This window comes from Jaculus jaculus, chromosome X, assembly GCF_020740685.1.
Source record: "Jaculus jaculus isolate mJacJac1 chromosome X, mJacJac1.mat.Y.cur, whole genome shotgun sequence".
Lineage (NCBI taxonomy): Eukaryota > Metazoa > Chordata > Mammalia > Rodentia > Dipodidae > Jaculus > Jaculus jaculus.
In genome coordinates, this window is record NC_059125.1 from 38,832,443 (window position 1) to 38,860,376 (window position 27,934).

General features: G+C 39.9%; 2 protein-coding genes across 2 annotated transcripts in view; both read left to right on the top strand.

The window, feature by feature from the left end:
- Nucleotides 1-27,934, top strand: part of Sytl5 (synaptotagmin like 5) — a 334,702-nt gene that overhangs the window by 127,607 nt on the left and 179,161 nt on the right. The gene's annotated exons all lie outside the window — the stretch shown is intronic.
- On the top strand, nt 100-27,748 carry LOC101599008 (huntingtin-interacting protein M). Its single transcript, XM_045139849.1, is given in 3 exon segments — nt 100-183; nt 27,366-27,711; nt 27,714-27,748. Coding segments are annotated over 3 exon segments (465 nt in total).

Sequence of the window (27,934 nt, forward strand, 5' to 3'; positions counted from 1 at the left end):
CATATTTGAGACAGAGCCAGCAGTCTTTGGCTAGTTATGGCTGTGTAATATTCAGTAACTGATGCATATCTTCCAGCATGGGGAAAAGATGATGGGATAATGGGGTTTCAGGCTTGGGTTTCTATGTGGGATTGGATGGAGATGGACAGCGTGAAGGGTCAAGTACCTGTGGATGAAAGGCAGGTATCTGGGCAGGAATCCCTGGTAGCTGGAGGATAATAAAAGGCTTCCTAATTATACTATTGGGCCAATTGGCTTAGGTTTATGAACCCAGTCATTAATTCTTTTCCTTTGGATGGTGAATAAAGTGCCCTTGTTATACCCTGTAAGGTACAAATGGAGACCACCCATGTATCCAACCTTCCATTTCCAATGAATTGGGATGAAGACTGTGATAAACAGGGGACTGCATCAGAAGTCAGTCCAGCCTATGGGAGTGCTCTCAAGACTAAGAGGTCACCTATTTGATTTGGGTTTCCCACATATGTGGCTATGCCAATACATTTCTAGTAGGGGCAGAATTTCTCAGGTTGATTACAGTGCCATTCTTTGGGGTCTCCTGGGCACCTGTAAAAGTCTTCTCATCACAGGTTCTGGTAGACAAGGACAGTCAAGTTAGCAAATACTACCATCACTACCAAGACAAGGGGAAGAGGTCAGACAGATCTAGTTGAAACATGACCTTTCTAGTACCTGAGTAAGTCCAGGTCACATTCTCAAGGATTTCCCCAGAGAAGAAGTCAGTGAGCATAAAGTGATAGACTGGACGTAAGAGGTATAGGCCTTACCAAATAATATGCAGGAAACAGGCTGGTAGGAGCATGAGGCAGAGAGTGAGGGTGATATGGGTAGGTATGTTCCAGTCCATGGTTTTAGAGAGGAGTTGCAGTTTGGGTGGCACCATACAAATATTGTTGTGAGGAAGTGTAGTCAAAGTAGGAGAGTTAAAAGACCTTTCTCTGTGTGTGACTAATTTACAGTAGTTATAGTAATTAAGCTCGCCTATAGTAGTTAGAATCAGGTGTTCTCCATAAACTTATATGTTCTAAATGCTGGGTTAGTAGCTGATGACAATTTGGGAATTGGATCCTCCTGGAGGCAGTGTATTATTGGTGGTGGGCTCATGGCTATAGTAGCCAGCTCCCCTTTGCCAGTGTTTGGCACACTCTCCTGCTGCTGTTGTCCACCTGATGCTGGCCAGGAGGTGATGCTCATCCTCTGCTCATGCCATTATTTTCCCCTGCCATCATGGACTGCCCTATTGAGCCAGAAAACCAAGATAAACCCTTTCTTCCCAGAATCTGCCTTTGGTTGTGTTCTTTGTGCAGCAATGCAGAGCTGACTGCAACACCACCATAGGGAGAATAACAACAAAAATGAAAACGATAACCATAAGGAAGAAGAGGTTGCAGTAAATCCCATAGGGGGGAAAGAGAGAAGAAAAGGGTTATTGTAAAGAACTATATCTGCTCCTATGTGAAAGGAATGAAGGTTCCTTGTAGTCAGAGTTCTATGGAGTCCATGAGTTCATCTGACATGGAAATAAGCCAGGGCATCAGCCACAGTTCCTCCTGTATGTGAGTCAGGAACAGATAAAATTGTGGGAGAGTGAGTGTCATCTGACAGATCTTTATCAGGTTGGTCTTGTTCAGGCATAGAGGTAAGTTTGGTTATCCTCAAAAAGGTGTGACCTGTGGGTATCACCTGGGAAGATGCAGAAGTAGCTCTTTTAGATGGAAGAGATGAATCCAGGATAGGAAGCTGTGAAGTTTGGCAGCAGTGGGTTAAGCAAGATAATCTTGTGGGGTACCTTCCATTTTGGGGACATAGGTTGGTTGGAAACGTCAGAGATACAGTTCATATCACCTATTTCTAGGTTAGGAAGAAGAAGATCAGGATGGGGTAAGAGGAGGGTAGTGTTAGTATATTTCCAACGTTCTGTCCTGAGTAATGGGAGGACACTACTGGATAGGGAAGGAGGAATTCAAGGGGTATTAAGAGAGAGTCCAGGGAGAACCATGTGTTTGTTCATGTACACAACTTCAAAAGTACTGATCAGGTATGTTTTTGTTGTTGTTGTTGTTTTGGCAGAGATCTTAGTTTGAACAACACCAGGGGTAAATTTTAACCAAATTCCATTTTATTTCTAGGGTGAGTTTGTGAGAATTTCTTTGATGGAATGATTTGTCCTTTCAACTTTGTCAGAGGATTGGGAGTTATAGGGGATGTAGAATTTCCATGAGATTTGTAAGTATTTAGCCATATTTTGGGAGATAGAAGGTATAAATTCTGGGCCATTGTATGATAGAGATATGGAAGGTAGGCCAAATTGTCTATTGTGGAAGCTCTTTTATTTGTGGCAGAGAAGGCTTCAATCCACCATGAAAAGGTATTGATGGTGACCAAAATGTACTTCTATCTTTTTACAGGGGGCATATGAGTTAAGTCTATGTGCTAACCTATGGTTGCTAAGAGGCCCTACATCTGGTGGGTGGGGAATTGGGAGTCTGATATTGAAGTTGGGGTGTGTCCTCTGACAGATATTACATGAATCCATTCGGGACTTATTGAACTATCTGAGGGTTGGAGGGAGGTATGATTTTTGTAGGAATAACAATAAAGTCTGACTAGATGGATGAGATAGGGAATGTAAGTATGAAAAAAGTCACCTGACTATAGTGGTAGGAGTAGAAAGGACCTGGTAGACTTAGAAGGAAAAGGAGACTGAATGAAGGCATGGGTGTGTTAGTTATCTTGAAGGCAACTTTATCAGCATGGTTTTTTGAGAAAGAGAGAGAGAGAGAGAGAGAGAGAGAAAGAGAGAGAGAAAGAGAGATTGTGCACAGCAATGGATGATTGCTCCTTTAGAGGGGACAAGGGTGGCATCTAGAAGGTCTTGGACCTAATAAGTGTTAATTATTGGGGTTGTCTTTTGGGTGAGGTATCCTCTTTTCCTCCAAATTAGAATATTTTAGTGGATGATATTATAGGCATGTTTTGAATCCATGTATATATTAACAGAGAGGCCTATAGCCAGTGCTAAACCTCTGAGTAAGAGCAGTTAGTTCAGCCTGTTGGGAGGTGGTTCCTGGGGTCAAGGGTTTCCTTTCTTTTTTTTTTTCTTCGAGGTAGGGTCTCACACTAGTCCAGGCTGACCTGGAATGCACTCTGTCATCTCAGGGTGGCCTTGAACTCACAGCGATCCTCCTACCTCTGCCTCCCGAGTGCTGGGATTAAAGGTGTGTGCCACCGCACCTGGCTTCAAGGGTTTATTTTCAATGAAGGTGTATGTCCTGGGAGAATTGCTGTGGCCCTGAATGATGACATAGCCTGAAGAATGGGTGGGGTGGGGAAACTTTAGGAATCTACCATCTAAATACCAGTCTAGAGTTTCAGGTTCAAGGAACGGGTAGTCAGTGATGTGTGTAAAGGGTCTGAGGGAAAGATCTAGTATCCTGGAGCATGAGTACAGGAGAGCTTGAGACATGAAGGTAATAGAGATCAGGAGTATCTTATCAGGTTTGAGGGTTGAACAAGGCTAGAAGGACAGGTTAGGGTCAAGGAGATATGTATGTAGAATCTGGACTCAAGACAGTGATAGGGCCAAGAAGAGTGGTTAATTATGGAGATTTTTAAGAGAATTGGAAGAGTAGATGGTTAATGGGCTATATAATGGGATATTTTTAGCCTTTGGGATGATTAAAGCTGCATATGCCAGAACCTGTAGGTGTGTGGGGGGGCATCCCTTTGTGACTCGGTCTAATTGTTTAAATAGAAAAATTACAAGGGCATAATATGTATCCCTTTTCCACTGGCAGAGGAGTACTAGGACTTAGCCTCGATTAGTATGAAGGAACAGAAAATTGGCTAGGAAGAGTTTAGTAGGCTTAGGGTAGAAACCTTAGCTAAGGCTTGTTTTAAGGCTTTGATGGGGTGGTCAACGCAGAAGGGTTAAGGAAAGATTCCTTAAGGGGGCCTTTAGTGGCTTTATAGAGGGGCTGAGAGATGAGAGAGAAGTTATGTATCCATATACAGAAAAAGTTAAAAAGGCCCAGTAAAGAAAGTTTCTTTTTGGTAGTGGCCATGGGATAATTTACAAGAGTTTTAATCCAGTCTGGAGGAATGATTCAGATTTGATGTAAAAGCGAGTGACCTAGAAAGTTAATGGCATCTTGACAGATTTTGGCTTTATCATTTGAGACCCCCAGAAAGCTAAGGTGTTGAGGAGATCGGCAGTATGTGTGAGGCAGATTTCATGGGAGGGGCTGAATAGATGGAGATCACCTATCTACTTTATCTACTGTAACAGGAGGCTGGGATGCATACTGAGAGACGAGAAAAACCTTGAGAACCTTGAAGAATCTGACCAAAGTAGTGAGGGCTATCCCTAAATCCATATGGTCAGTTTGGAGGCTACAAAGGTGCCTGGGTCTTCCAAGGTAAATACAAAGGGGGTTTTGAATCTGAGTGTAGTGGAATGGTAAAAAAAGTAAAATAAAATAAAATAAATAAAACATCTTTAAGGTCTAGGACAGTAAAGTGGGTTGTAGTAGGTTAGATGGAAGAAAGTGGGGTATAAGTGTTGGGAGATGACAGAGTATGTGGGTATAGTTGTCTCATTGGTTATTCTGAGGTCCTGAACTAAGCAAAAGGAGAATGAGGGTAGTTGATGGTGGTTAGAAGTTAGAATGTTAGGTGATGGATAATTATGGGCTTAAGTCCCTTGCAGGTGGTAGGGGGTATTGATCTTGAGTAACATGAGAGTAAGGTTTTTTTTTTTAAGTAACATGGATAGGTTCATGGTGATGAGCAATTAAAGGGTGTTCAATGTCACAAATCAAGGGGGTGATGGTGCTGGTAGGAGGAAGAAGGTGGGTTAGGGTTTCAGAGGAGTCCCCATCCAGGTTCATCTGGAGTCAAAACATGGTGATTGTGTCAAGTGTGGGAACATGGACTAAAACCTTGAGTTTTGACATGCTATCTCTGCGAAGGAGAGGTAAAATGCATTCTGGCATGACCAAGAATAAATAAATAAAGCTTAGGTACCAGAATTGGCAGAATAAAGGAGGTGTACTCTTGGGACTGGAAAGGACACCTGAGACCCCCATTACTGTGATGCTGGACCTTACTGTTGGCCCTTTACAGGAAGTTGGGAGTGAAAAGGAAGCCCCTTTATCCAGAATGAAGACTTCATGTCCTCTCACCACCATCCCAATCACCCTAGGTTCAAAAGATGAGTTAGGATTCCCAACTGGGGTTAGTAGACCTAGACTCCTTCATTACATCAGCTGTTAGGTGAGGATGGGGGTAGGTGAGGGGTATCCTGGAGGGGTTCCAGGGCATCTTTGAGGGAAGTCCAACTTCCAGTGGTCCCATTGCCCACACAAAAGACACAGTCTTATAGGCATTCTAGGGCTAGGACAAGCCCTGGCCCAGTGTTCTGGCTGGTTGCTTCTCGGCAGATCCTGGGTGACTTCTTTCAGGTATGATTTATATTAGGGGTGATAGGTTCAAGGGCTGGGAGATATTGAGGACAGAGGATAAGAGTTGACACATTGTTCATCTCTCTTTATCCTTTTCTCACGTAGCCTCATCTTCCCTGTTGTTAAAGACCTTGAAGGCAACACCTAAAAGGTCCTTTTGAGAGGTCTCAGGTCCCTTTTCCAGTTCATGCATTTTGCCCTTAATATATGGGGCAGACTTGCTGATAAATTGAACATGTAGGAAAAAGGAACCAATGGGGTGAAAATGTCTGTTTGCATATTTGGTGACAGCCTCAATAAGATGGGCTAGGAAGAGGGCTAGATTCTCATCAGGGCCTTGGGTGATTTCTCTTACCTTATCATAATTCACAAAAGTATGGGCATTTTTCTGCATGCCTCTAGGAGACAAGTGATCATCTGGTTTTGTCTCTGAATGCCCAAATCACTGGGCTGGTAAGTCCAGTGTGGCTGGTGGTAGGCACAACTTCATATGGTATGGGGTTGGCCCTACTTTGTTCATGTAGAGAATTTGTGTGGGCTCAAGTCGAGTGCCAGATGCTTTCTTTTTGTCTGATATTAGGGTAGAGATGAGGACATAGTATATGTTTCCCCATGTTAGATGCTATGTTTGTGTGAGACAGATGTTTCTGATACTTAATGGGATATTCAGCAAAATATCCTAATTATTCTTCAATTTGACTCATATCAGAGAGGGAAAAAATAATGTGTACCCAGATAGTGCCCTGCAGTCTCACCACCTCCCACAAAACAAACATTGGTGTGGGGTGTTGGGTTCTGGAACAATTATGGGAGGGTGAAGGAAGGGGAGTTGTGGGTGGGGGGGGAGGAGTTTTTCTGAAGCTGAGGAAGACTTGGGGGATGTTGGGAAGGAAGGGTAGTTGATGGTGTGTCAGGGGAAGGGATTATCACTGTGGTAGACATAGGTTCTGAGGAGGCTTACATTTGAGGAGAGAGGTAGGGAGGGGGTTCATCTGCAAAGAAAAATCAGAAAAGGCAGATCAGGTAGAAGGAGTACTGGCCAGTGCAGTTGAGGAGGAGGTATAGCAGGAGGATCTGGCTAGCAGAGCAATTGTGACAGAGGGAAGGGCACTTGTGTAAATAGAAGAATGCTAATATATAGGGAACTTCAGACCATTTCCCATTTTGTCTGATGGAATTATCCAGGTCAGTGAGGATTTGTAAATCTGAAGTTCCAAATTCATGTCAGATATGATTATTGTCTAACTTGTATTGTGGCTACATTTGGGTAGAAAGCCAGATTAAATGTGTGGCTTTGAGATTTGTTAGGTCTGATGGTTTTAGGCTTAATTTTAGACATCCCAGAGGAGTGTCCTTGGAAATAGAGAGGTTGGAGCCATTTCTTTTAGAATCATTAAGGTACAGGCTTGATTCTGGTGGTGAGTCATAACCTAGTACTAAAATGTGAAAATAGAGCTGGAATGAAAGGTTTGTTTCTGGTAATGAGTCATCACTCAGTACCAAAATTGAGCTGGAACAGAAATCTTAGGAGTGGGGAAGGGTATCTCCAATCCCCACCATCTGGAAAGCAAAGAGTCCAAGGTAGAAACCAGAGGAATTCTGGGATCCAGAGGGACAACAGTCTAGGGTACCTGTAGATTGTGACCAAGACCTGACCTTCCCAATGCCTGTTGAGGTGTTGAGTGAATAGAAGGGTCAAATAGCTAAGGGCCTCTCTGCTGGAGGTTGGAGGGGGGTAGGAAAGTGAGGAGGTAGGAAGTCAGTAAGACTGAGAACTGAGTTTACCTAAGTCATCAGTAAAACCACAGAATGGGGTCACAATGCTTATTAAGGCAAAGGCTGCAAAACTGAAGGTTTCAAATCATGACTGGCAGCTGTTTAGCCTGTATAGTAAGCCTAGAGAACAAACTCTGGCTGGGACCCAGTGTGAAAGGGAGAGAATAAGGGAAAGGAGAGACTCAGAGGGAAGTTCGGCCCTGTGGATTACCTTGAAATGGACTGTTGAAGGTCTAGGGAAACTCAACAAGAGACTTCAGATGTTTGCCAGAGAGTTACTCTGTCAGGAACTCCTCAGTCTCCATAAGAGAGCATCTAGCCTCACACAATCTGCTGGGCTAAGGTTCAGAAGGGAAGTTTTCTCAGAGGGAAGGGCTGGGTTCCAGAAACCCCAAAGCCCCTCATAGGTTTCAGCACCTATATATTTGGGTTTGCTTGAGGCTACGTGAAAATGAAAGAACACAGGGACTGGCCTCAGCAGAAATAGATTGGTCTTTATTAGAACAATGAAGGGTAAGAAGTCTGTCTATGGGAATACAGACTGTGTAACCAGACATAACTGGGCTTGAATTTTTATTAGACTAGGTGTGGGGAAAGTGAGCAAGCCAGGGGCAAAGATAAAGGAAACAAGGTTGTTCCAGCTCTTAGCATCAGGCCTGTTTCATCTTTATGGTCATGTTGTAGTTTGAAGGCAGGAGTTTCTATGCACCAGTTGGTCTTATCAGGCAAGGCATTCACAGCCCATAGCCTAGGCCACAGCCTAGCCAATTTTCAGGTAGATTTTGTTTTAACCCTTTCCTGGAGACAGTTTGTCAAGTTTTTTATATGACACATTAGCTCTTCATTTTGAAACCAATTTTTCAGTAATATGTTAAAATTATTTTTAATTAATCATTTACAATCTTTGGAAATAGTCCTACAGACATTCACCAAATGGAGAGAATTTTTATTGACAAATTTCATACATGTACATATTGGATTTTAAACATAATCCCCTCTCAATACATTATTTTATCCTCCTTCCCTCATTCTCCTTGAACCTCTTCTTATTTCCAAGTAGACCTTATTCTACCTTGCTTTCTTATTTTGACCTCCATATAATCCATGATGAAATGTGGATGGGCTCAGTGTTTTTCAGGTCTAATAGCAACAGCTGCTGAAGGGTCATGAATGCAAAGCCACTTCATGTCCAATGACAGCATCCCAAATTATCTCTCCCTATCTTCTGACTTTTACATTCTTTCCATCCCTGGTTCTGCAATATTCCTTGAGCCTTAGCAAACATGATAGAGATGTATGGAGAGCTCTGAGATAGTATCTTACTCTGTATATATCTTGGAACTCTGGTAGGTCATGCTGACCTTGATCCCATAGCAGTTTTCCTGCTTCAGCCTTGTATGTGCTGAGATTACAGGTGTGAGCCACTATATATGGCGAGAATGTTTATTCAAAAAATCTATTAGGTCAGAAGGTGTGCACACGGAGTGAGTAGGCCAGATACTTGTTCCCCAGCTCCTCCCAGTTCCCTGGTCCTGGTAGGTCCCCTTGTGGCTGGCTTGGGGCTGCCTGGACCCTGTGAGCCTGCTGTAGAAGCAGGCCCCTTACTGTGCCTTCCTGATTGAAGGGGTTCTAGGCCCCCAATTTCTGGATCCCCTACTCCAGAGGGTGAGCGCAGAGTTAGTAGCCAGAGCTCCTGGTTGGGCCCCGACCTCCCAGATCCCTGGTTCTTTTACCCCTGATGCTGACTTGGGGAGGTCTTATCCCTGTGTGTGGGCTGTGGAAACTTTTTGCTCTGGTATCCTGATTGGCCACTGGGTGCCCAAATTCTCCTGAATCAGAGGGTGCAGAGGCCACTGTAAGAGCTGGCATTTTTATCCTGGCTGTCCAACTTCCTGGCTCCTGGTTACCCAGCCCATGATCCCTGTGTGCTGAAGAGTACATGCAAGAGTACATGAGTAGGCCAGAGTGCCCAGCTCCCCAGGTACCTTTGATGTATCTGAAATCTCCACAATCTTTGCATCTATGGTTATAACCCCATCATATACCAGTACACCAATCTGGGTCACATTTAAAACAGAACACCCTATGAAGATCCCACAAGGACAAATAATTGCTTCCTCCTCAGTAGAATAAAGAATTTACCCAATATAGGTAGACCACAATGCAAAAACAAAACAAACAAACAAACAAAAAACCACAAAAGTCACAAAAATAGAGATCTCCACCAAGGATGCCTAGTTCCACAATAGAAGCCTCCAATGAAGTCATAAAGAAATCAACAGAGATTAATCCACAAATGAAAACACAACACCCAGTGAGACCCTGACCAAAAGAATTGCTGAACTGGAAGCAAATCATCAAAAATTAAAAATCATATCAATGAAATTAAGCAGAATCATCTCTTAGACTGTTCAGCTTTTGACAGTAGGCTTAACTTGATTGAAGAAAATGTTAGAACCCTAAAAAGAGATATAAATGAATTGAAGGTGAGCCAAAATTGAAGGAAGATCTCAATAACCGATTGATTGAGCTTAATGAAGACTTGATCAAATGCAAGAATGAATTCCAAGAAGCATCAAAAAAATCAGAACTTGAACTGAAATTGTACTTGAAACAAGAGATGGACATGTTGCAGAATAACATATCAGAAAACAAATATCAAATAAAGCTTATAAAAACATCTCTAGAACCCCTCACCAACAGAGTTACTCATGTGGAAGACAGAACCTCTGGTATGGAAGACAAGACAGACAAAATTGATTGGGAAGCCAAAACCTTTGCTAAGTTCAAAAAATCAAGTGAACAGAATATGAGGGAACTGTGGGATACCCTAAAATGACCAAGCATCAGGATCATGGATATATCAGGAGAGGAAATCCAGGCCAGAGGCATAGAGAACATATTCAATAAAATTATTGAATGAAATTTTCTGAATCTCTCAAAAGAGAGGCCCATCCAGATACAAGAAGCTCACAGAGTACCGAACATATAGGACCAAAAAAGAAACTCTGCAAGACACATCATAGTTAAAACTCTTAACAATTAAAACAAAGAGAAGAGTTGACTTTTGTAATGGAAAGTTTTCTTTGCACCTTCTATTATGAGGGATACTCTTGTTGTCTAGAGTAGCTTGTGTTAGAAGCCATATTTTTTTAGACTTTGAAGTGTTCCATTCCAGGCCTTTCTGGCTTTCAGGAATTCCATTGAGAAATGTGAGGTAATTCTGATGGAATTACCTTTGTATGTAGTGAGAGAGAAACAACTCTATGATTATATGAACACAAAGCCAAACCTACAGAGTATACGTCAGGGAATACTCCATACAAAAGAGTCAAACAACCAATCTCAAGAGCCAACAAGAAGAAGATCACAATAACCAAAACTAGACCTGGCTCAACACTAAAAAATACAAGAAATCACTAAACCTCATAAGGCACCTCATCATGGCAGGGATTAATTCAAACCTCACGGTTATAACCTTAAATATTAATGGTCTTAACTTACCCATCAAAAGATACAAGTTAACAGGGTGAATCAAAAATATGAACACATCTTTCTGCTGTCTTTAAGAAACTCACCTCACCACTAAAGACATCTCCTCAGGGTGAAAGGATGGAAAATGATATTCTAAGCAAATAGAAATAAGAAACTAACAGGTGTACCACATTTTATAAAACAAAAACTACTTGACAACATAACACATACACATCAATATTATCATAGTTGGATAATTTAATACTCCACTATCATAAATAGATCATTCAAGCAGGAAACCAACAGGGAAATAGAGTTCAACAATACCATAGATTAACTGCACCTATGGACATCTGCTGAGCTACCCACTTCAACCCTATAGAATACACATTCCTCTCAGCAGACCACAAAACCTTCTCCAAATAGACCATATTTTAGGCTATAAAGCATGCCTCCATAAATTCAGGAAAATTGAAGTAACTTCTTGCATCATGTCAGATCACAATGTTTTAAAGCTAGAAATTAAAAACAAGAGACACATCAAGAAATAATCAAGACCACTTTAGCCAAGCCACAGCTGAGACAAGAGGGAGATGAGCAATAGTGCTGCTTCCATGCTGAGCCTGATAATCAATGCCAGGGTCTGCTATACAGACCCTCAGGATACTCAACACCTACCAAAGTAGAAATCTAGAGGCTCCTAAGAACTCATCACTGAAGTAGACTTAAAACTCACTCACCATGTCTCAGGAAATTTTGTGGAAGAGGGGACAAAAAGATCATAAGGGCAATAGGTTGAGACATCATGCCCAGAGGCATTCCCTCCCCCGCAAAAAAAAAACTGAATGCTACTCCAAGAATGTATAAACCACAACCCCATGGGGAATACCTGCAACCCCACTGAGGAGAATCCCCAACAAAATTAGGACAGGTATAAGGGAAAAAAGGGTACCAACACATGATGTATCCATATGAAATATGTTGTTAATAATAATCATAACATAAAAGTCTGTTTAAACTTGACAGTAATTAGAATATATAATATCAGAATGGAGATCCCATATTTCTTCCCTCCTAGCTCCAGAAAATTTCCATTGAAGGCTGTTGTAACAATGAGCACATAAATTCATTTTTCTCCTACTCCATTCCAAGTGTTAGTTCTAGGTAATGTTCAGGACAATATATTTGTTGTACTGTCCCAGCCACCAGTTGCTATGGCTAATTTATGAGCACTTGTGCCCTAGAGATTAGGGCTTGACTTTTCCTTCTAGTCCCCATTCATGGACTGGTAGGTGTACCTTGGGTGTGGCATCACTGAGTATACTAGGATATGATCATTTCTTACATGGATAATAATCCATGTGTGAACCACTCTGAGAAACGCAACTTAAGGGGAACCCAAACTACTACCTCTTTATGGGAATGGTCAGCCCCTATGGCAAGGTGTTACTCTGAGAATATTGTGCCTTTGCGTGTAATTCCAATGCAAAAACCAAGATTTTACCCTGGGGGAGAAGCAGACCATAAAACAGGACACTTATAATCCTTTCCAAAGATTCATTTGCAACAAAGTGTGGAGAAATTTAAGTTTTCTTAAAACCAGTGGGAGTTTCAGTGAAAGGACATTAAGAGAAGAGTAGTAGATTAATTAAAAACGTGGACCATACTCCAGATTAATTTTCTGTAGGGTACCTGGGAAAGAGCTAGCTGAGGGACAAAAGAAATGTTCAACACTTACTATGGAATTAACCCTGCAAGAGAGTCATTGGATTGTATATGTCTATTTGTTCCCTCCAGGAAACTTAAAAACAGTGAAGAGGTAGAGATACAATTTAGTTGTAAAACACTTGCCTAGCATGTACCAGACACTAGATTCAATCCCCAGTACTGTAAAATGAAAAATAAGGTAGTAATTAGTGGATATTAAAAATATTTATTTATTTATTTATGAGGGAAAGAGACACAGAGAGAGAGGTAGAATGAATGAATGAATGAATGAATATGAGTATGCCATGACCTCCAGCCACTGCAAATAAACTCCAGACACATGCAACACCTTGTGTATCTGGCTTATATGGGTCATGGGGAATCAAACCTGGGTTCTTTGACATTGTAGGCAAGTGCCGTAGCTACTAAGCCATCTCTCCAGCCCCAATTAGTGGACTTTAATAAGGAGGTATGGCCAGGGAAAGAGACAAAGAAAGCCCTGACAAACCCAATGTCATGCAAAGGAGTCTAGTCATATGAAAGTTTGCACTGGGGGAAATAATTTCCACTAAAACAATACAGCCAGTCATAAGAAAAATAAGTGGGGAAATAAAAAGCACTTAGGGAGAGAGCAATGTCCAGAGTTTCTACAGTACATTATCTAAAATGATCAGTCTCCAATCTAAATTATGAAAAGTATAAGGAAACAGATTTGAATAGTAGATGAAAGAATTGATAATATTGATAACAGGTTAATTTAGAATACCCAGAGGGGGGGAAACTATATATTTTACAATTTCATTCATATATAATGTCTAAACCTGGTAAACCTGTTGGGACAGGGAGTAGATTATTAATTTCCTAGTAGGCTATGGGGAATGATGAAACAAAACTAATAATGAGTACAAGGTTTCATTGTGATTGATTTTTTTTTAAATGTGGTAGGTACACATTCATGAATATGCTAAAGCCCATCAAAATGTACACTTGAAATGGATGAGTTATGTGGTATAAGAATTATATTTCAAATAAAGCCTTTATGGAAGCCAACACCTCAACAATTTACTCATATTATTTTTCCATGAGCTGGAAATGTGGAGTAAATTCACTTCAAGTATTTATTTATGTATTTATTTTGGTCTCAGCCTTGATTCCTTGAATATCATTGTCTAAGTTGACTTTGTGCATAATACCTGGGTTCACTTTTATAAGGCCTTATAAACAACTGGGCTGGCTTGGCTAGCTCTATGTGGTGTCTTGTGAAATTAAATTTTAAATATTGACTTCATTAAGGAACACTAGAGGACTAGTAAAGCACTATTGCACTATTTCTGGATAAGTCTGTGAGGATATTTTTAGAGGAGATTGGTTTGTGAGTAGCTGGACCGAGTGAGAAAGATTCATGTTTAATATGGATGGACATCAGCTGATCAGCTAGGGGCCCAGATAGAACAAAATTGATGAAAAGGATTTTCTCTGAAGTCTTTCTTTCTTATTTTCCCATACTATCATTCTGGAATGTTCTCACATTATCTCTGATTCATTCATCTGCCAGTTCCCTGGTTCAATGCCACTTTTCTCAGAAGATATAGAAATTATAGTCCCTCACTTACAGCAGCTTACTTTTTGATGTAGTAAAGTGCTTCTCTGTTGAGGATAATTTTGCAACATCAGACAATACTTTTTATTGTTAGAACTGGAGAATACTGCTATTAGCTAGTGTATAGAAATAATTCAAGGGTATAGCAATGCCGTTATTCCATAGACAGCCCTCCTATTCCACAACAAATAATTATGCAGTTTAAAATGTCAACAGGGCTACAGTTGATAAACTCTGCCTCAAAGCACGCACATTGGTTTGGAGATACATATTTGGGAATTTTGCATCTATCTTTCCTACTAGACTGAATAGCCCACCAGAATGAGAAAATATCTATTTTGATTAACATTAACCTGATACCAAGAAGCTTCAGAATAAATATTTGTTAGTAATAGATGGGATAATAAGAAAAAGGTAAGAAGAAAGAGAATGTCTTTGTAAGGATGGTATACAATGTTTCAGGGCATAAAAAGTACTGTCTTTACTTGTCATAGCTTATACCATTTAAAGATATGCTTTCGTTACTTTCAAATGTTGTAACATATTTTTGTGCATGGCTTTAAAATATTTTTATTTATTTATTTATTTAAGAGAGAGAGAGAGAGAGAGTGAGAGAGAGAATGGGCATGTCAGGACCTCCAGCCACTGCAAGTGAAATCCAGACACATGTGCCATCTTGTGCTTCTGGCTCTATGTGGATACTAATGAATCAAACCTGGGTCCTTTCTTTGGCTTTGCCAGCAAGAGCCTTAAGCACTAAATCATCTCTCCAGCTCACCATGTGTGGCTTTTATTAGGCCACAAGAACCCATTCTGTCCAAGAATATGACAGTCCATAGTAGTGAACTATTATTTGCCTCTGAGTACTGTCCTCTGAGTACTGTGTTTCCTAGAGTGTTCCCTAAAATTCTTCTAAAGAACACTTCGTTTGCCTCTCTCCCTTCTCCATACTCCCCTCCTACAAACTGAAGGTGAAGTTAAATGCCCTCTGTCCTTAGATAAAGGGGTTAAACGTTAGGGAAAATTCTTCAAAAGTACTTTCTGGGGCTGGAGAGATGGCTTACCGGTTAAGTGCTTGCCTGTGAAGCCTAAGGACCCCGGTTCGAGGCTCGGTTGCCCAGGTCCCACGTTAGCAAGATATACAAGGGGACACACGCGTCTGGAGTTCGTTTGCAGGGGCTGGAAGCCCTGGCGCGCCCATTCTCTCTCTCTCCCTCTATCTGTCTTTCTCCCTGTGTCTGTCACTCTCAAATAAATAAATAAATAAAATGAACAAAAAAAATATTTTAAAAGTACTTTCTGAAAGAAAAAATGAAGAAAGGATAAGAGAGCTTTTAAATATTTGAATTACTTATTTATTTGAGAGACAGAGACACCCTGTGTGTGTGGGGGGGGGGGAAGGACATGGGTGTGCCAGAGCTTCCTGCCACTGAAAACAAACTCCAGACAGATATGTCACTTTGTGCATCTAGCTCTATATGGGTACTGGGAAATTGAACCCAGGCCATCAGGCTTTGCAAGCAAGCACTTTTAACCACCAAGTCATCTCCACAGCCATATTCTTTTAATAAAGTAGAAGGATACACCCTGGAGGTTCAAAATGAGCACAGACCCAAATATGCCTTGAGTCATTATTGAAGGTTTTAATGATAGCAATCTGAAAACTTCATTCTGAGTCAAGCCAGGTGATGTTGGCCTGTAATGCAAGAATATATTATATATTATATATATACTCTGGAAGTTGAAGCAAGGGTATCAATGGCTACTTGAGCTATAGAGTGAGTTTAATGTCAGCCTGTAAAAATAGTGAGATTTCTGACTCAAAATGTAAACCAAAATCAGTGCTGGATATATACCTCAGCGATAGAGTGCTTGTGTAGCATGCATAAGGCCCATCCCCAATATCATATAAGGAAGGCAGGATGAAAGGAAGGGAGGAATTGAGGAAGAGAAGGTGGGAGGCAGGGAAACTGCATTCTGTCCCAGATCATGTGTGCCTTGGATATGAAAATACAATTTACTTCCTATGACCAAAATTAACTGTACTTCATCATCATTGGTTTAACCACCTTCTATTATTGCCTTCTGTTATTGTTGATCTAAGACCTTCTGTTACCATTAGCCTAACCACTGTTCTCTTTTGTTATTTTTTAAAAATTTATTTATTTTGAGAGAGAGAGAGAGAGAGAGAGAAAGAGAATGGATATGCCAGGGCCTCAAGCTACTGCAAACCAACTCCAGATGCATACGCAACATTGTGTGTGCATCTGGCTGAAAAATGTGGGTCCTGGGGAATTAAACCTGGGTCCTTGGGCTTTGCAGGCAAGTGCCTTAATAGCTAAGCCATCTCTCTTGCCCTATACACTTTAAAAAAAAAATTACTGTGGTTCTAATAGCTTTCTGTTACAGTTGGTCTAACTGCCTTCTATCACTGTTGGTTTAACTTTGAAGTTAAAGGCTGCTCTGTGTGGCCCAAAACTCAGGTTGTGTCTTCGAGATGTCAATAGCTAACTGACATTACCAAGAAGGCACAGCCAGTTGCAGTCATCATCATTTACCTTTTATCTTTGTGGCCAATTTAGGGTCCCATGTTGATCTTCTCATTAAGTTTTACCTAAACAATGACAATTAGTTTGAGGATTGCTTGCTGAAATGTAAATGGTTGAAAGTTTTAAAGTACCTCTTTGAAAATCTGCCTTCTCTTCCAATCCCTTAACTCTTTGCCTACATTAACATTTCACCCTTGAGGCATAGATTTGTATTCTTATAAATGCAAAGGAATTACATTCTCTTTCTCTAGCTACTTCCTGCTTTTTAGGGACATTGTGCTTGTTTCCTTTTGAAATCCACTGTCTAGGACTTAGGTTATTTAATAGATTCCCCTAGGAACCTGTTGGGGTTGTTGAGTCAAGGATCTTTTTGGTGTCCTAGAAACACATGAGCATAGAAAACTTTATAAGTCCTCTGTATGTTTGGATTTTGATGTAATGATGTGAATATTTGAACACAAAGAACCTCTGACCATTTTTTTTGTAAGACAAAATGTAATAGTAGAATTGTAACTTAAGGTGTTACTTTTAGGTCAAAAGTTTTATTTAAGAAATTGTAGACAGGCTGTCTCCTGCCTGACGTGGTCTATCCTATATACTGCACAGAAAGTAGTTCATAGGGAAAAGGAGGAAGCACTGATAAGAAAGGCTCTGGATCGAAAGGGGAAGAACAAATGTCTCATGCACAGAAGTAACTTCAATTTGCATTAAAATAACATAATGACACTAAGAAGGCTGAAGAATGCATTTGGAGTCAGTAGGACTAGGAATCTGGATAAAAAAAATATTTATTCACTTGAGACACTGACAGAGAAAAAGAGGCAGACATGAAGACAGACAGAGAGAGAGAGAGAGAGAGAGAGAGAGAGAGAGAGAGGGAGGGAGGGAGGGAGGGAGGGAATGAGAATGGGCATGCCAGGACCTCCTGCCATTGTAAATGTTCTCCAGATGCATGCATGTGATGCAACTGGCTTTATGTAGGTACTGGATAATCAAACAGGGACCATTGGACTTATTATTATTATTATTATTATTATTATTATTATTATTATTTGGTTTTTCAATGTAGGGTCTCACTCTAGCCCAGGGTGACCTGCAATTCACTATGTAGTCTCAGGGTGGCCTCGAACTCATGGCGATCCACCTACCTCTGCCTCCCGAGTGCTGGGATTAAAGGCGTGCGCCACCATGCCCAGCTCAGCCCTTGGACTTTTTAAATGAGTGCTGGTTAAGGTATTACAGGCATGGACGGAGAGTGTAAGAATGTGTCAGCTTTTCCCTGGAACTGGTCACAGGTATCTTTTTGAGTAGCTGTCATAGTGCTCAGTCTCTTTTGAGGTATAGTCTCACGATTTTGGCTGTGGGATATTACCAATGACTACACTTTTTGGTTATATTTTTCTGTTGGTTGTTTAAGGCCATAAAGAGTGTCAAAAGGTAACTTGTTCTCCCCTTTTGATTGTTAAGGTTAGTTAAAGCTTCTTAGGGATTCATCTCAGAGATTTAGGAAGAGACTCTTATGTTTTCTCCTATAGGTGGGACATTTGCTATGATGGCTCAGGGTCTTGCTGACATTGTGACTTCCCTTGGAAGTACTGGTGACATTCGCCTCTCCAGTTACTTTCCTCTTTGCAGATTGTGTACTGATTAGAGTTCAACACCTGAGGTTCCTGATTAAGAGGACAGGTGACTTTACTGAAATTGTAGTGCTTTTAAATGGGGACCTTGTGATCTGCTGAGTCCTGGTTGACCTTGGAGAACAAGAGCAAAAATATTACTCTCTTAATCTCTTTATTCTCTTTGGCTTTTGCTTCCAAGTTTTGATTGTTAAATATCCAGAAGGACAATCTTAAAAGTCTTGAAGAGAGAATAAAATGTGGTCTTATTTTTTTCTTTTGTAGAACACATAAACTTTAAACATGTAATATCTTTAACTTTTAAGTATATGTATATTTTTATCATATATTATTGGCTATACCATAATAAGCTAACATAATAATGTTTATTTAATCAGGGTTATAAGATGATTATTTCAAAGACTTTAAAAGAAACAGAAAGTGGTTGGGGAGATATCTTGGTGGTTAAAGGTGCTTGCTTGTAAAGCCTACCAGCCCAGTTTGATTCCTATGAGCCCACACAAAGTGGTACAGGTGTCTAGAGTTCATCTGCAGTAGTAAGAGGTCCTGATGACACATTCTCTCTCTCTCTCTCTCTCTCTCTCTCTCTCTCTCTCTCTCTCCCTCAAATAAATAAATAAAATAATTTTAAAAATAGAATAATACTTAAATAAATCCAGATTCTGTTAAGATTCATCTTTTGTGGATGATAGGACAAGTAGTTTTCATAGCTAAAAGCCCCATGAGAAACTCAGCAGAATACATGTGATTATACTGATAAAATACAAATCCTTGCTTTTTAAGCTATTTTCCTTAAATGTCATTAAGAGCAGATCCATGTCTTAAGGAAATCTTATTATTTTAGACAGAATTGAGTTTTAGTTTTATGTTAATGTACTCAATTTTGATTTTAGGAATTTAAAAAATAACTTTTATTATAGCCAACTTAATCAATTATTCATATGCCATACAACACCTTTCTATAAGAGTTTTTATGTTGTTTTGAGACAGGATAATATTATGTAACTCAATCTAGCTTTGAACTCCCCATATAGCCCAAGGGAGCAATTAGAGCAGTACTCCTGTCTTTCTCAGCATCCCAAGTGCTAACTAGAATTACAAGCTTGCACCACCATTCTCAGCTCTTTAAGCTTTAACTTCCACAAATTTTAACTTTCTGATCTTGTCCTTATCTGTTTCTCTTTCCATTTTGGAAAACTCCTTTTTATCATGAAAAAAATTCTTATCCAAAAGCATTTGTTTTGTTCCATACTGATAATTTTCTACATCTCTTTTTGACCTTTGCTGATTATTTTCTGCCTTACCAAAATTTAAAAATATCCTGAAATAAAATATTTTTTCTAACAGAACAGAAGAAATCCTTATATCTTTCAAATATTTATTTTAATTTGTTTGCTTTTTAATTGGCATCCAAAGTAATATTTTATTATGGAATATTCATACCTACTTTATTTTTTATTATTTATTTATTTGAGAGCGACAGACACAGAGAGAAAGACAGATAGAGGGAGAGAGAGAGAATGGGTGTGCCAGGGCTTCCAGCCTCTGCAAACGAACTCCAGACGCGTGCGCCCCCTTGTGCATCTGGCTAACATGGGACCTGGGGAACCGAGCCTCGAACCGGGGTCCTTAGGCTTCACAGGCAAGCGCTTAACCGCTAAGCCATCTCTCCAGCCCCTATTCATACCTACTTTATTTGTGCTGCTCCTCCTCCCTCATTCTTCTTCCCTATCCCCTGCTCCTTAGTCATGCTTGTACCTTTCCATACCCTTTTCACTTTCATGTCACATGCATTATGTAGCCTCATATTCCATTCTTTGAAATCCATTTCCCCCATCAGGACCCCCTTTCCAGTTTCATGATCTATGCCCATACCTACAACCATAACAATATACATAGTAAAAAAAACAAAAAACTCTAGGATCCACCTATGTGACAGAACATAAGTATTTGTTTTTCTGGCTTGGGGTTACTTTACTTGACCAAGTAACTTCCAGTTATTTCTATTTTCATGCATATTTCATCATTTCATTTTTCTTTACAGCCAAATAGGACATCATCGTGTATATGTTATGCATCTTTATTATCCAATTATCAAATTAATGGGCATCTAAGCTGATTCCATTTCCTAGTTATGTGACTAGAGCACTACAAACATGGATGAGAAAGTATCTCTACAGTAAAGAATGGAGTATTTAGGGTATATACTCAGGAATGGTATAGCTGAGTCATATGTTAGATCTACTTTATATTTATGAGGAACCACCACACTGATTTCCATAGTGTTTGTACCAGTTTATATTCCCACCAGCAGTGACTAAGTGTTCCTTTTTCTCCACACCCTCACCACCCTTTGTTATCATTTGAGTTTTTTGATGATAGCCATTCTGACTGGGATGAAATGAAATCTCAAATAATTTTAATTCATATTTCTCTGATGGGTAAAGATGTTGCATGATTTTTAAAGGATTTATTGGTCTTACGTTCTTTCTCTTGAAAACTGTCTATTTATTTCATTATTCCATTTATAGATTCACAGTTTTTATTTTTTTGGTATTTAATTTTTATGGTTCTTAATTTATTATAGATATTAGTCCCTTATCTTAAGTATATTTAGTTGGCAAGGATTTTATCCCATTCCATAGGAATTTTTTATTCTGCTGATAATTTCTTTGCTATAAAGAAGATTTTTATTTTATTTTATTTTTTGATTTATTTATTTGAGTGTGTGTGTGGGGGGGGGGGTCACATGCATGGACATGCCAGCCTTTTGCATCTGGAAATGAACTCCAAATACAACAGCCACTTTGAGCATCTAGAATTACATAGGTACCAGGTAATCAACCTGGCTCTATAGGCTTTGTGAGCAAGAAACCTGTACTTTTATATTCCTTTTAGAAAATTTCTTGCATATTCCTATATCTTGGAGTATTTTCCCTTTATTTTGCTCTAACAGTTTCAATGTTTCAGGTTGTCAATTAAGGTCTTTTATCCACTTTGAATTGATTTTTGTACAGGATGAAAAGTGTTGATCTAATTTCATTATTCTTCAGTGGATATCCAGTTTGGTCAGTACCATTTGTTGAATAGGCTGTCTTTCTCTAGTGTATGTTTTTGATTTCTTAGTCAAAAATCACGTAGCCATACCTTTGCAGGTTTATTTCGGGGTATCCTATTCTGTTCTATTGATATACATGTTTGGTTTTGTGCCAGTACTGTGCTGTCTTCCTCCATGTCTCTGTTGTAAACTTTGAGGTCAGATACTGTGATACTTGAAGTAGCATTCTTTCTCCTTGGAAATTTTTTGGTTATCTATGGTCCTTTTTGTTTCCATGTGACTTTTAGACTTTTTTGTAGTTCTCTTTTTTAGACCTTTTCTCTATTTATTGGAGTTTTGGTGAGGATTACATTGAATATAGGTTACAATATTAATTCTATCAATCTAGGATAATAGGTCTTTCCATCATCTACTATGTTCTTCAACTTCTTTTTTGTCCACTAACTTAAAGCTTTCATTGTAGAGATTTTCACATCCGTAGGGTGATTCCCTTGTTTGTTTTTTGTAAGCTATTATGAATGGGCTATTTATCCTGATTTCCTTCTCAGCAACATGGTCATTGGTGTATAGAAAAGCGACAAATTTTGTATGATGATTTTATTTCCTACAACTTTACAGAAAGTGTTCATCATATGTAAAAGCTTTCTGGTGAGGTTCAAACAATCTTTTACCTATAAAGTTATTTCATTTTGCAAATAGGATAATTTGACTTCTTCCTTTCCTATTTATACCTCTTGTGTACCTTTCTTTTGGATTATTGTTCTAGCTAAGACTCAGTATAAGCTATTTTCTTTTTGTTGTTCAAATGAAGCTATTATTGACTAATTATCACAAGTGCCTAAAGCATGAACATCCGCTGTTTGAGTTGGTTCAGGAAGTCCAGGGACCAGAGTTTTCTTTTTCTGTGTAAACTCCATTTCTGTTTATATCTTAATAAAAATTCAGGAAGCTTTTTGAAACATGTACACAGTATTTTAAATATTTTCATTTAATTTTGAAACGTACACACACACACACAGACAGAGAGAGGGGAGAGAGAATGAATGGGTGTGCCAAGGCCTCCGGTCACTGCAAACAAATTACAGACACATGCACCACCTTGTACATCTGACTTATGTGGGTATTGGGGAATTGAACCTTGGTCCTTTGGCCTTGAAGACAAGCACTTCAACTGCTAAGCCATCTCTCCAGCCCACACATTATTGTAAATATATGTTATAAACACATGTAAAACATAAATCAATAATGTTGAAACAGTTGTTAGTATGGGATACAAGGTTAGGAACTTTCTAATTTTACATTCTTCATATAGTTTGGGCTTCCTTTAAATTCATAAAGGTCTGGATACAAGCATGACGTGTTTTTCTTCAAGGTTGGGATGGGGAGGGGGAGATCAATATCTTCCCAGTAGTAAACAATGTACCCCCGATGGAAACTCCTATGTAATATGTGGTTTATTGTTTATTCCAGGGGAAAGAAAAGCAGATGACTGCTCTCTCTGTAGTGTACTAATAAACATTTTTTCTTAAAAAAAAAAAAAGAACCCAAAGCCGGGAGTGGTGGCACATGCCTTTAATCCCAGCACTTGGAAGGCAGAAGTAGGAGGATCACCATGAGTTCGAGGCCACCCTGAAACTCCATAGTGAATTCCAGGTCAGCCTGGACTAGAATGATGTCCTACCTCGAAAAAACAAAGGAGAAGAACTAGAACTAGAAGAAATAGAAGTAGAAGTAGAACCCAAACATGAATAATGAGGGGGAAGAGAAGTTCTACAGAATCCCCTCAAGTCCTACCTTCCAGGGGAGTTCACTGCCACCCAATGTAGCATCTGCCTCAAAGTGGTTCTGAGTGTTGATCTTCCTCTGAGGCATCCTTCTCAGAATGGCTCTGGCATTGCTGGCCCTGCCCAGAAAGCTTTGCAAAGCCACTGGTTCTTTGTGTATGGTTCCTAGCCCACCACATTTGGCATCATTTGAAATATTAACTCCCAATTATTATTATCCCATTCCTTTGTAACAGAAAGGAACAACATATCCTGTGGACTAAAGGAGTACCTAGTTTCAAGGGTTCCCTTATACTTTGTGGTATGAGCTCCTTCTCTAACCCTAAGAAAGCTTTCAATTTTAATTGTATTGAATCCATGTTAATTAATATTGTGTTTTCCTTCCCTTTATAATTGTGATATCTACCTGATAGCAGTTAAGAAGACACATAATGAGGCAACTGAGTAGAATAAAATTGGGCATATCTGGGTCCTGGGCCTGCAGATGTAAAGACTTATAGTTAAGGGCTTGGTGACCAGCACATATGCACTAAGGAAAATCCGAGTTTTTAGCCAGGGAGAGTCAGCTTTGTAATCTTCAGGTCCCCATCAGTTTATTGAAGCACAGATAAAGCACTGGTGCTTGCAAGGTACAGAGGCTAGGCATGCTGTGGTGACAATCAAAATGGAAGGGAAGATCAAGGAATGGCAATGACAGCAGCCTTAGACAGAAAACCAGAAGTCAAGAAGGCAGTCTGGGAGACAAAGAAGACAGGATCAATGGGTAGTGGAGGGAACCTGGCAAGAAAAGGGCTGGGCTGCCATGGACAAAGAATTCAGTAGGGCCTGCCAGAGCTAGGGCTGGAGGAATAGGTAGCTGAAGGGCTATTCTGAGACTATTGCAACTAGGAAAGAGAGAAAGTACTACAGAACAGAACAGAATAGGAGGAACAGGCAGTGAAGACATCACCAGAGAACATAATAGGGCAGTTCAAAGCCAAGAGCATGGGAACAGAGAAGTGTGGGGCTAATCTGAGGCCACAGGGGAAAGTGAGGAGTAGAAGCATCTGAGCCCCAAAATGTGTGGAGCCATAGTCAGAGATGAAGGGGAGACCAGAGTAAGACCAGAGGGGCATGAGAACAGAGAAAGTGAACAAACTCAAGCAGCAGCAGCAGCAGCTAGGGATAGGAATAGGCAGAGATTCTAAGTGGCTTTAAGTTAGGACATGTATCAGAGAGGGTGCTGTAGTTTGTCAGGCATCGAGAGTGGCATTCTTGTGGCAGAGGACTTCAGAGAGAAAATTAGAGTTTTCTAGGCAGGAAGGGCAAGGAAAATGTAGAGTAGCCATAAAGCAGTTCCTTAGGCAGAAGAACCCAAAGCCAGGCAGCAAGTAGGTGGAGAAGGCAGGTGGAGACCTAGCATAAGAACAGGGAAAAGCAAAGCTTCTCCAAGATGGCATTAAAGAGAGAAGGGAGGGCTGGAGAGATGGCTTAGCGGTTAAGCACTTGCCTGTGAAGCCTAAGGACCCTGGTTCAAGACTCAATTCCCCAGGACCCATGTTAGCCAGATGCACAAGGTGGTGCATGCTTCTGGAGTTCGTTTGCAGTGGCTGGAATCCCTGGCGTGCCCATTTTCTCTCTCTCTCTCCCTCTCTCTCTCTCTGTGTCACTCTCAAATACATAAATAAAAATGAACAAAACTAATTTAAAAAAAAAGAGAGAAGGGAGGGGAAAAGGTAGGAAGAGAATGAGAGACAGAGAGAGAGAGAGAGAAAGTGACTGAATCATACCTTATATATGAGACACCCTTATATATCTGAGATACAGTGCAAATGTATTACTGGAGAAATGAAGAATCATCTAAACCCTTGGGTGATGAGGCTTAAGGTAAGGGACTTCTCTCTGGAGAATTATCCCCCCCAAATAAAGCAGAGATTAAAGGAAAGAATAAGAAAGGTTTAGTAAGTTGTAAGTAAAAGGACATACCTTGGACAGTCATGGTGGACACACCAGAGACAACAGAGAAGGGTCTTTGAGTATTTGTCCTTTGAAGCTTTTAATGAAGTGCTAGAAAAACTACATCATAGCCGGGTGTGGTGGCACATGCCTTTAATCCCAGCACTTGGGAGGCAGAGGTAGGAGGATTGCTGAGAGTTCGAGGCTACCCTGAGACTATATAGTTAATTCCAGGTCAGCCTGGACCAGAATGAGACTCCCACAAAAAAAACTACATCATGCTGAACCTCATGAATTTTGAGTAGGAAAACTGCTCCCATGAATCTGACCAGTCAAAGAAGAAACAATTGACCATATTTATTACTATTGGTTTTGACTATATAATCAGTTTAAATGCTATTCTCTGTGGCCCCAAACTTAGAATTTCTGTTTGAGATAGGCGGTATCTAACCTCATTTATTACCTTTTAGCTTTGGTTAGTTTTGGGCCAGAAAGTCTTAACTAATTGTACTTGCTTTTATTATTTTACCCTTTAACTTTGTGATCAGTTTAGCAACACACACTGATCTTCTGTTTCCTTTTTAACTAAGCAGTGACAAGCAGTTTGAGAATTACTTGCTGAAGTGTTAGTATTTCTGAGATTCTGTCTTCTCTCCCAATTTCTTCTTTGCTTACCCCAACCCTTAGTCCTGCCCATAGTAGTCAGGAGAAATATTGGCTGAATTGTATCCCACTAATAAGTGAAAAGAATTTAAGTGACCAACTTGAATATTTAGCTGAACAACTTTCCCAGCAAAACGTTGAAGGCATGATTTGTGTGTGTGTGTGCTCTGCTGCTTATAGTAAAATGCTAGAGGAAGGACATAAATTGAAAGAAGAACTGTTAAACAAACAGAAAAACCAGAATTTGATGATTTGAAAGTTTTAGCTTACTCACACTTTAAAGGATTAAAATTAAGATATTTTCTATCAGGAATGCTCACTTATCTGTAGATTAAGTCAAGGGTGTGGTTAGATACCCGTTCACTACTGCCCCTTGAGGAAATCAAAACATCAATGCATTTATTTACAACAAGCGTGTTTAGGAAAGTCATGGTGTGTGTTTCCTAGCAGAAGAAATGATTCGTGATGGGTTTCTTTTTTTTCCATTGTCAATCTGTGGAGAAGCCTCTTGTCTAATTGTATGAATCTTCACGAGTTATGTGGAAGCTATGGAATAAGTTATATCAGGAGATTACACTGAAAGCAATACAAAATGAAAATGAGAGTCTGTAGGACTCCCAAAATTTGTCAAGACAGGTGATAAGATTACTTAGCTGCAGCCTTGAGCAACAACTCATAATAAAGTACAAATGCCTCCAAGGGCATATCCTTAGTCTTAGTGGGACAAGCTTTGGTCCAAGTATCAGAAGGAGCAATCTTGGACCTTGAAATCTAATGTGGTTTGGCATGGCTAGATTTTAATATTGGTTGAATTGGAGACTACTTTTGAATTGGAGACTACTTTCTTCCTTATTTGTTCTCCCTATTGCAATGGGAAAGTTACTGGCTAGAAATAAAGCAAAATATAAGGAAAAAAATAAGAAACAAAATGTTAATGGAGAAAAAAGTAAATGAGAAAAATAAGGAACATATTGGAGCCTGGGTATAAATTAGGAAAGCCAAGAAAATACAAGTCCAGGCTTCAGAATAGGGCACATTTCTCTATTAACAACTTCTGTGTAGCTTTGATAGGGAACACACTAAGTATTTCATTGTTACTTCCAAAAAAGTTAAATCTATTTTTCAAGTAAGACAAAACCTTAACACTCATGTAGATGTGAAAGAAAAAATATGTAAAAGAGAAACATAACTATTTTAAAAGAGGAGTCAGGGGGTAGACAGGTATATAAATTAGGCATATTTAATTGAGTAAATTGAGGTAAAATAGATCTTAATATAGCATGAGGAGGATAGTCAAACCTCTACTGGAAAATATATTCTTCATGTATATCACTGCCTTTGTAACAGCTGACAAAATATTGTAAAAGTCCTCAAAGAGAATATGTCTAGAATCAGATAACCTGGAGTAGTATCCTAAAGACAGGGAAATTTTCAAGTAAAGCACACATTTATTTCTATAATGTTAATTCTAGTGGAAAGAATTCCATCAAAACCAGGGTCTACTCATTAGGGTAACCAGATTGCTATACGAACATTTCTAGTTTGAGGCCTGGATCAGAGCCCACTGGATACCAATGACATCTCAAAGGCCAATATGTCATAATGGTAGGTCCCTGGCTTGTGAGGAGCAGTAGTCGGGGACACGATGAGCAGGACTGAGTACAAGTGTCTTAAGAGACCAGTATAGTTGTCTGATCAGCACAGCCAACTGGAAACCAACCCATCAACTCTATTATCAGGGAAAAACAATCAAGAAATTCCCTGCAATGATAACAGGCAGACTAAAGCTCCCTCTACATCTGAGATACAGGTCCCTGTGAGCTATGTGTACCACCTGCTACAACAAGAAGATCATTACACCCCCTGCCTAGGTTCCACTACCTCATATTTCTTCCTTGCCATGCTTGATTACCTTACTGAATATATTCTGGAGGTGGCAGGCTCTGAAGCCATCAAGAACAGCCAACAAAGCACTTCACAAGATGCAGAGAGACAAGGAGAGAACAACTGTAAGACCACTTGTGCCTTCAAGAATGTACCCTTCTCTCTGATGAGATGCCTGGATCCCGAAGAAATGGCTAGAGGTTGGGCCACAGAACCTGATGAGAAGCTCACAGAAAGCTAGATCCACAATGTCTATAGTAGAAGAGACTCCCCCATCCTCCACAATTGCAAATAAAATGTTTAAATGAATGGCTCCAACTCCTCTGTTTGTCGTTTTGAGTTGAAGATGTCCATAAGATGCCACAGAGAGGGTGGAGGGTGGCA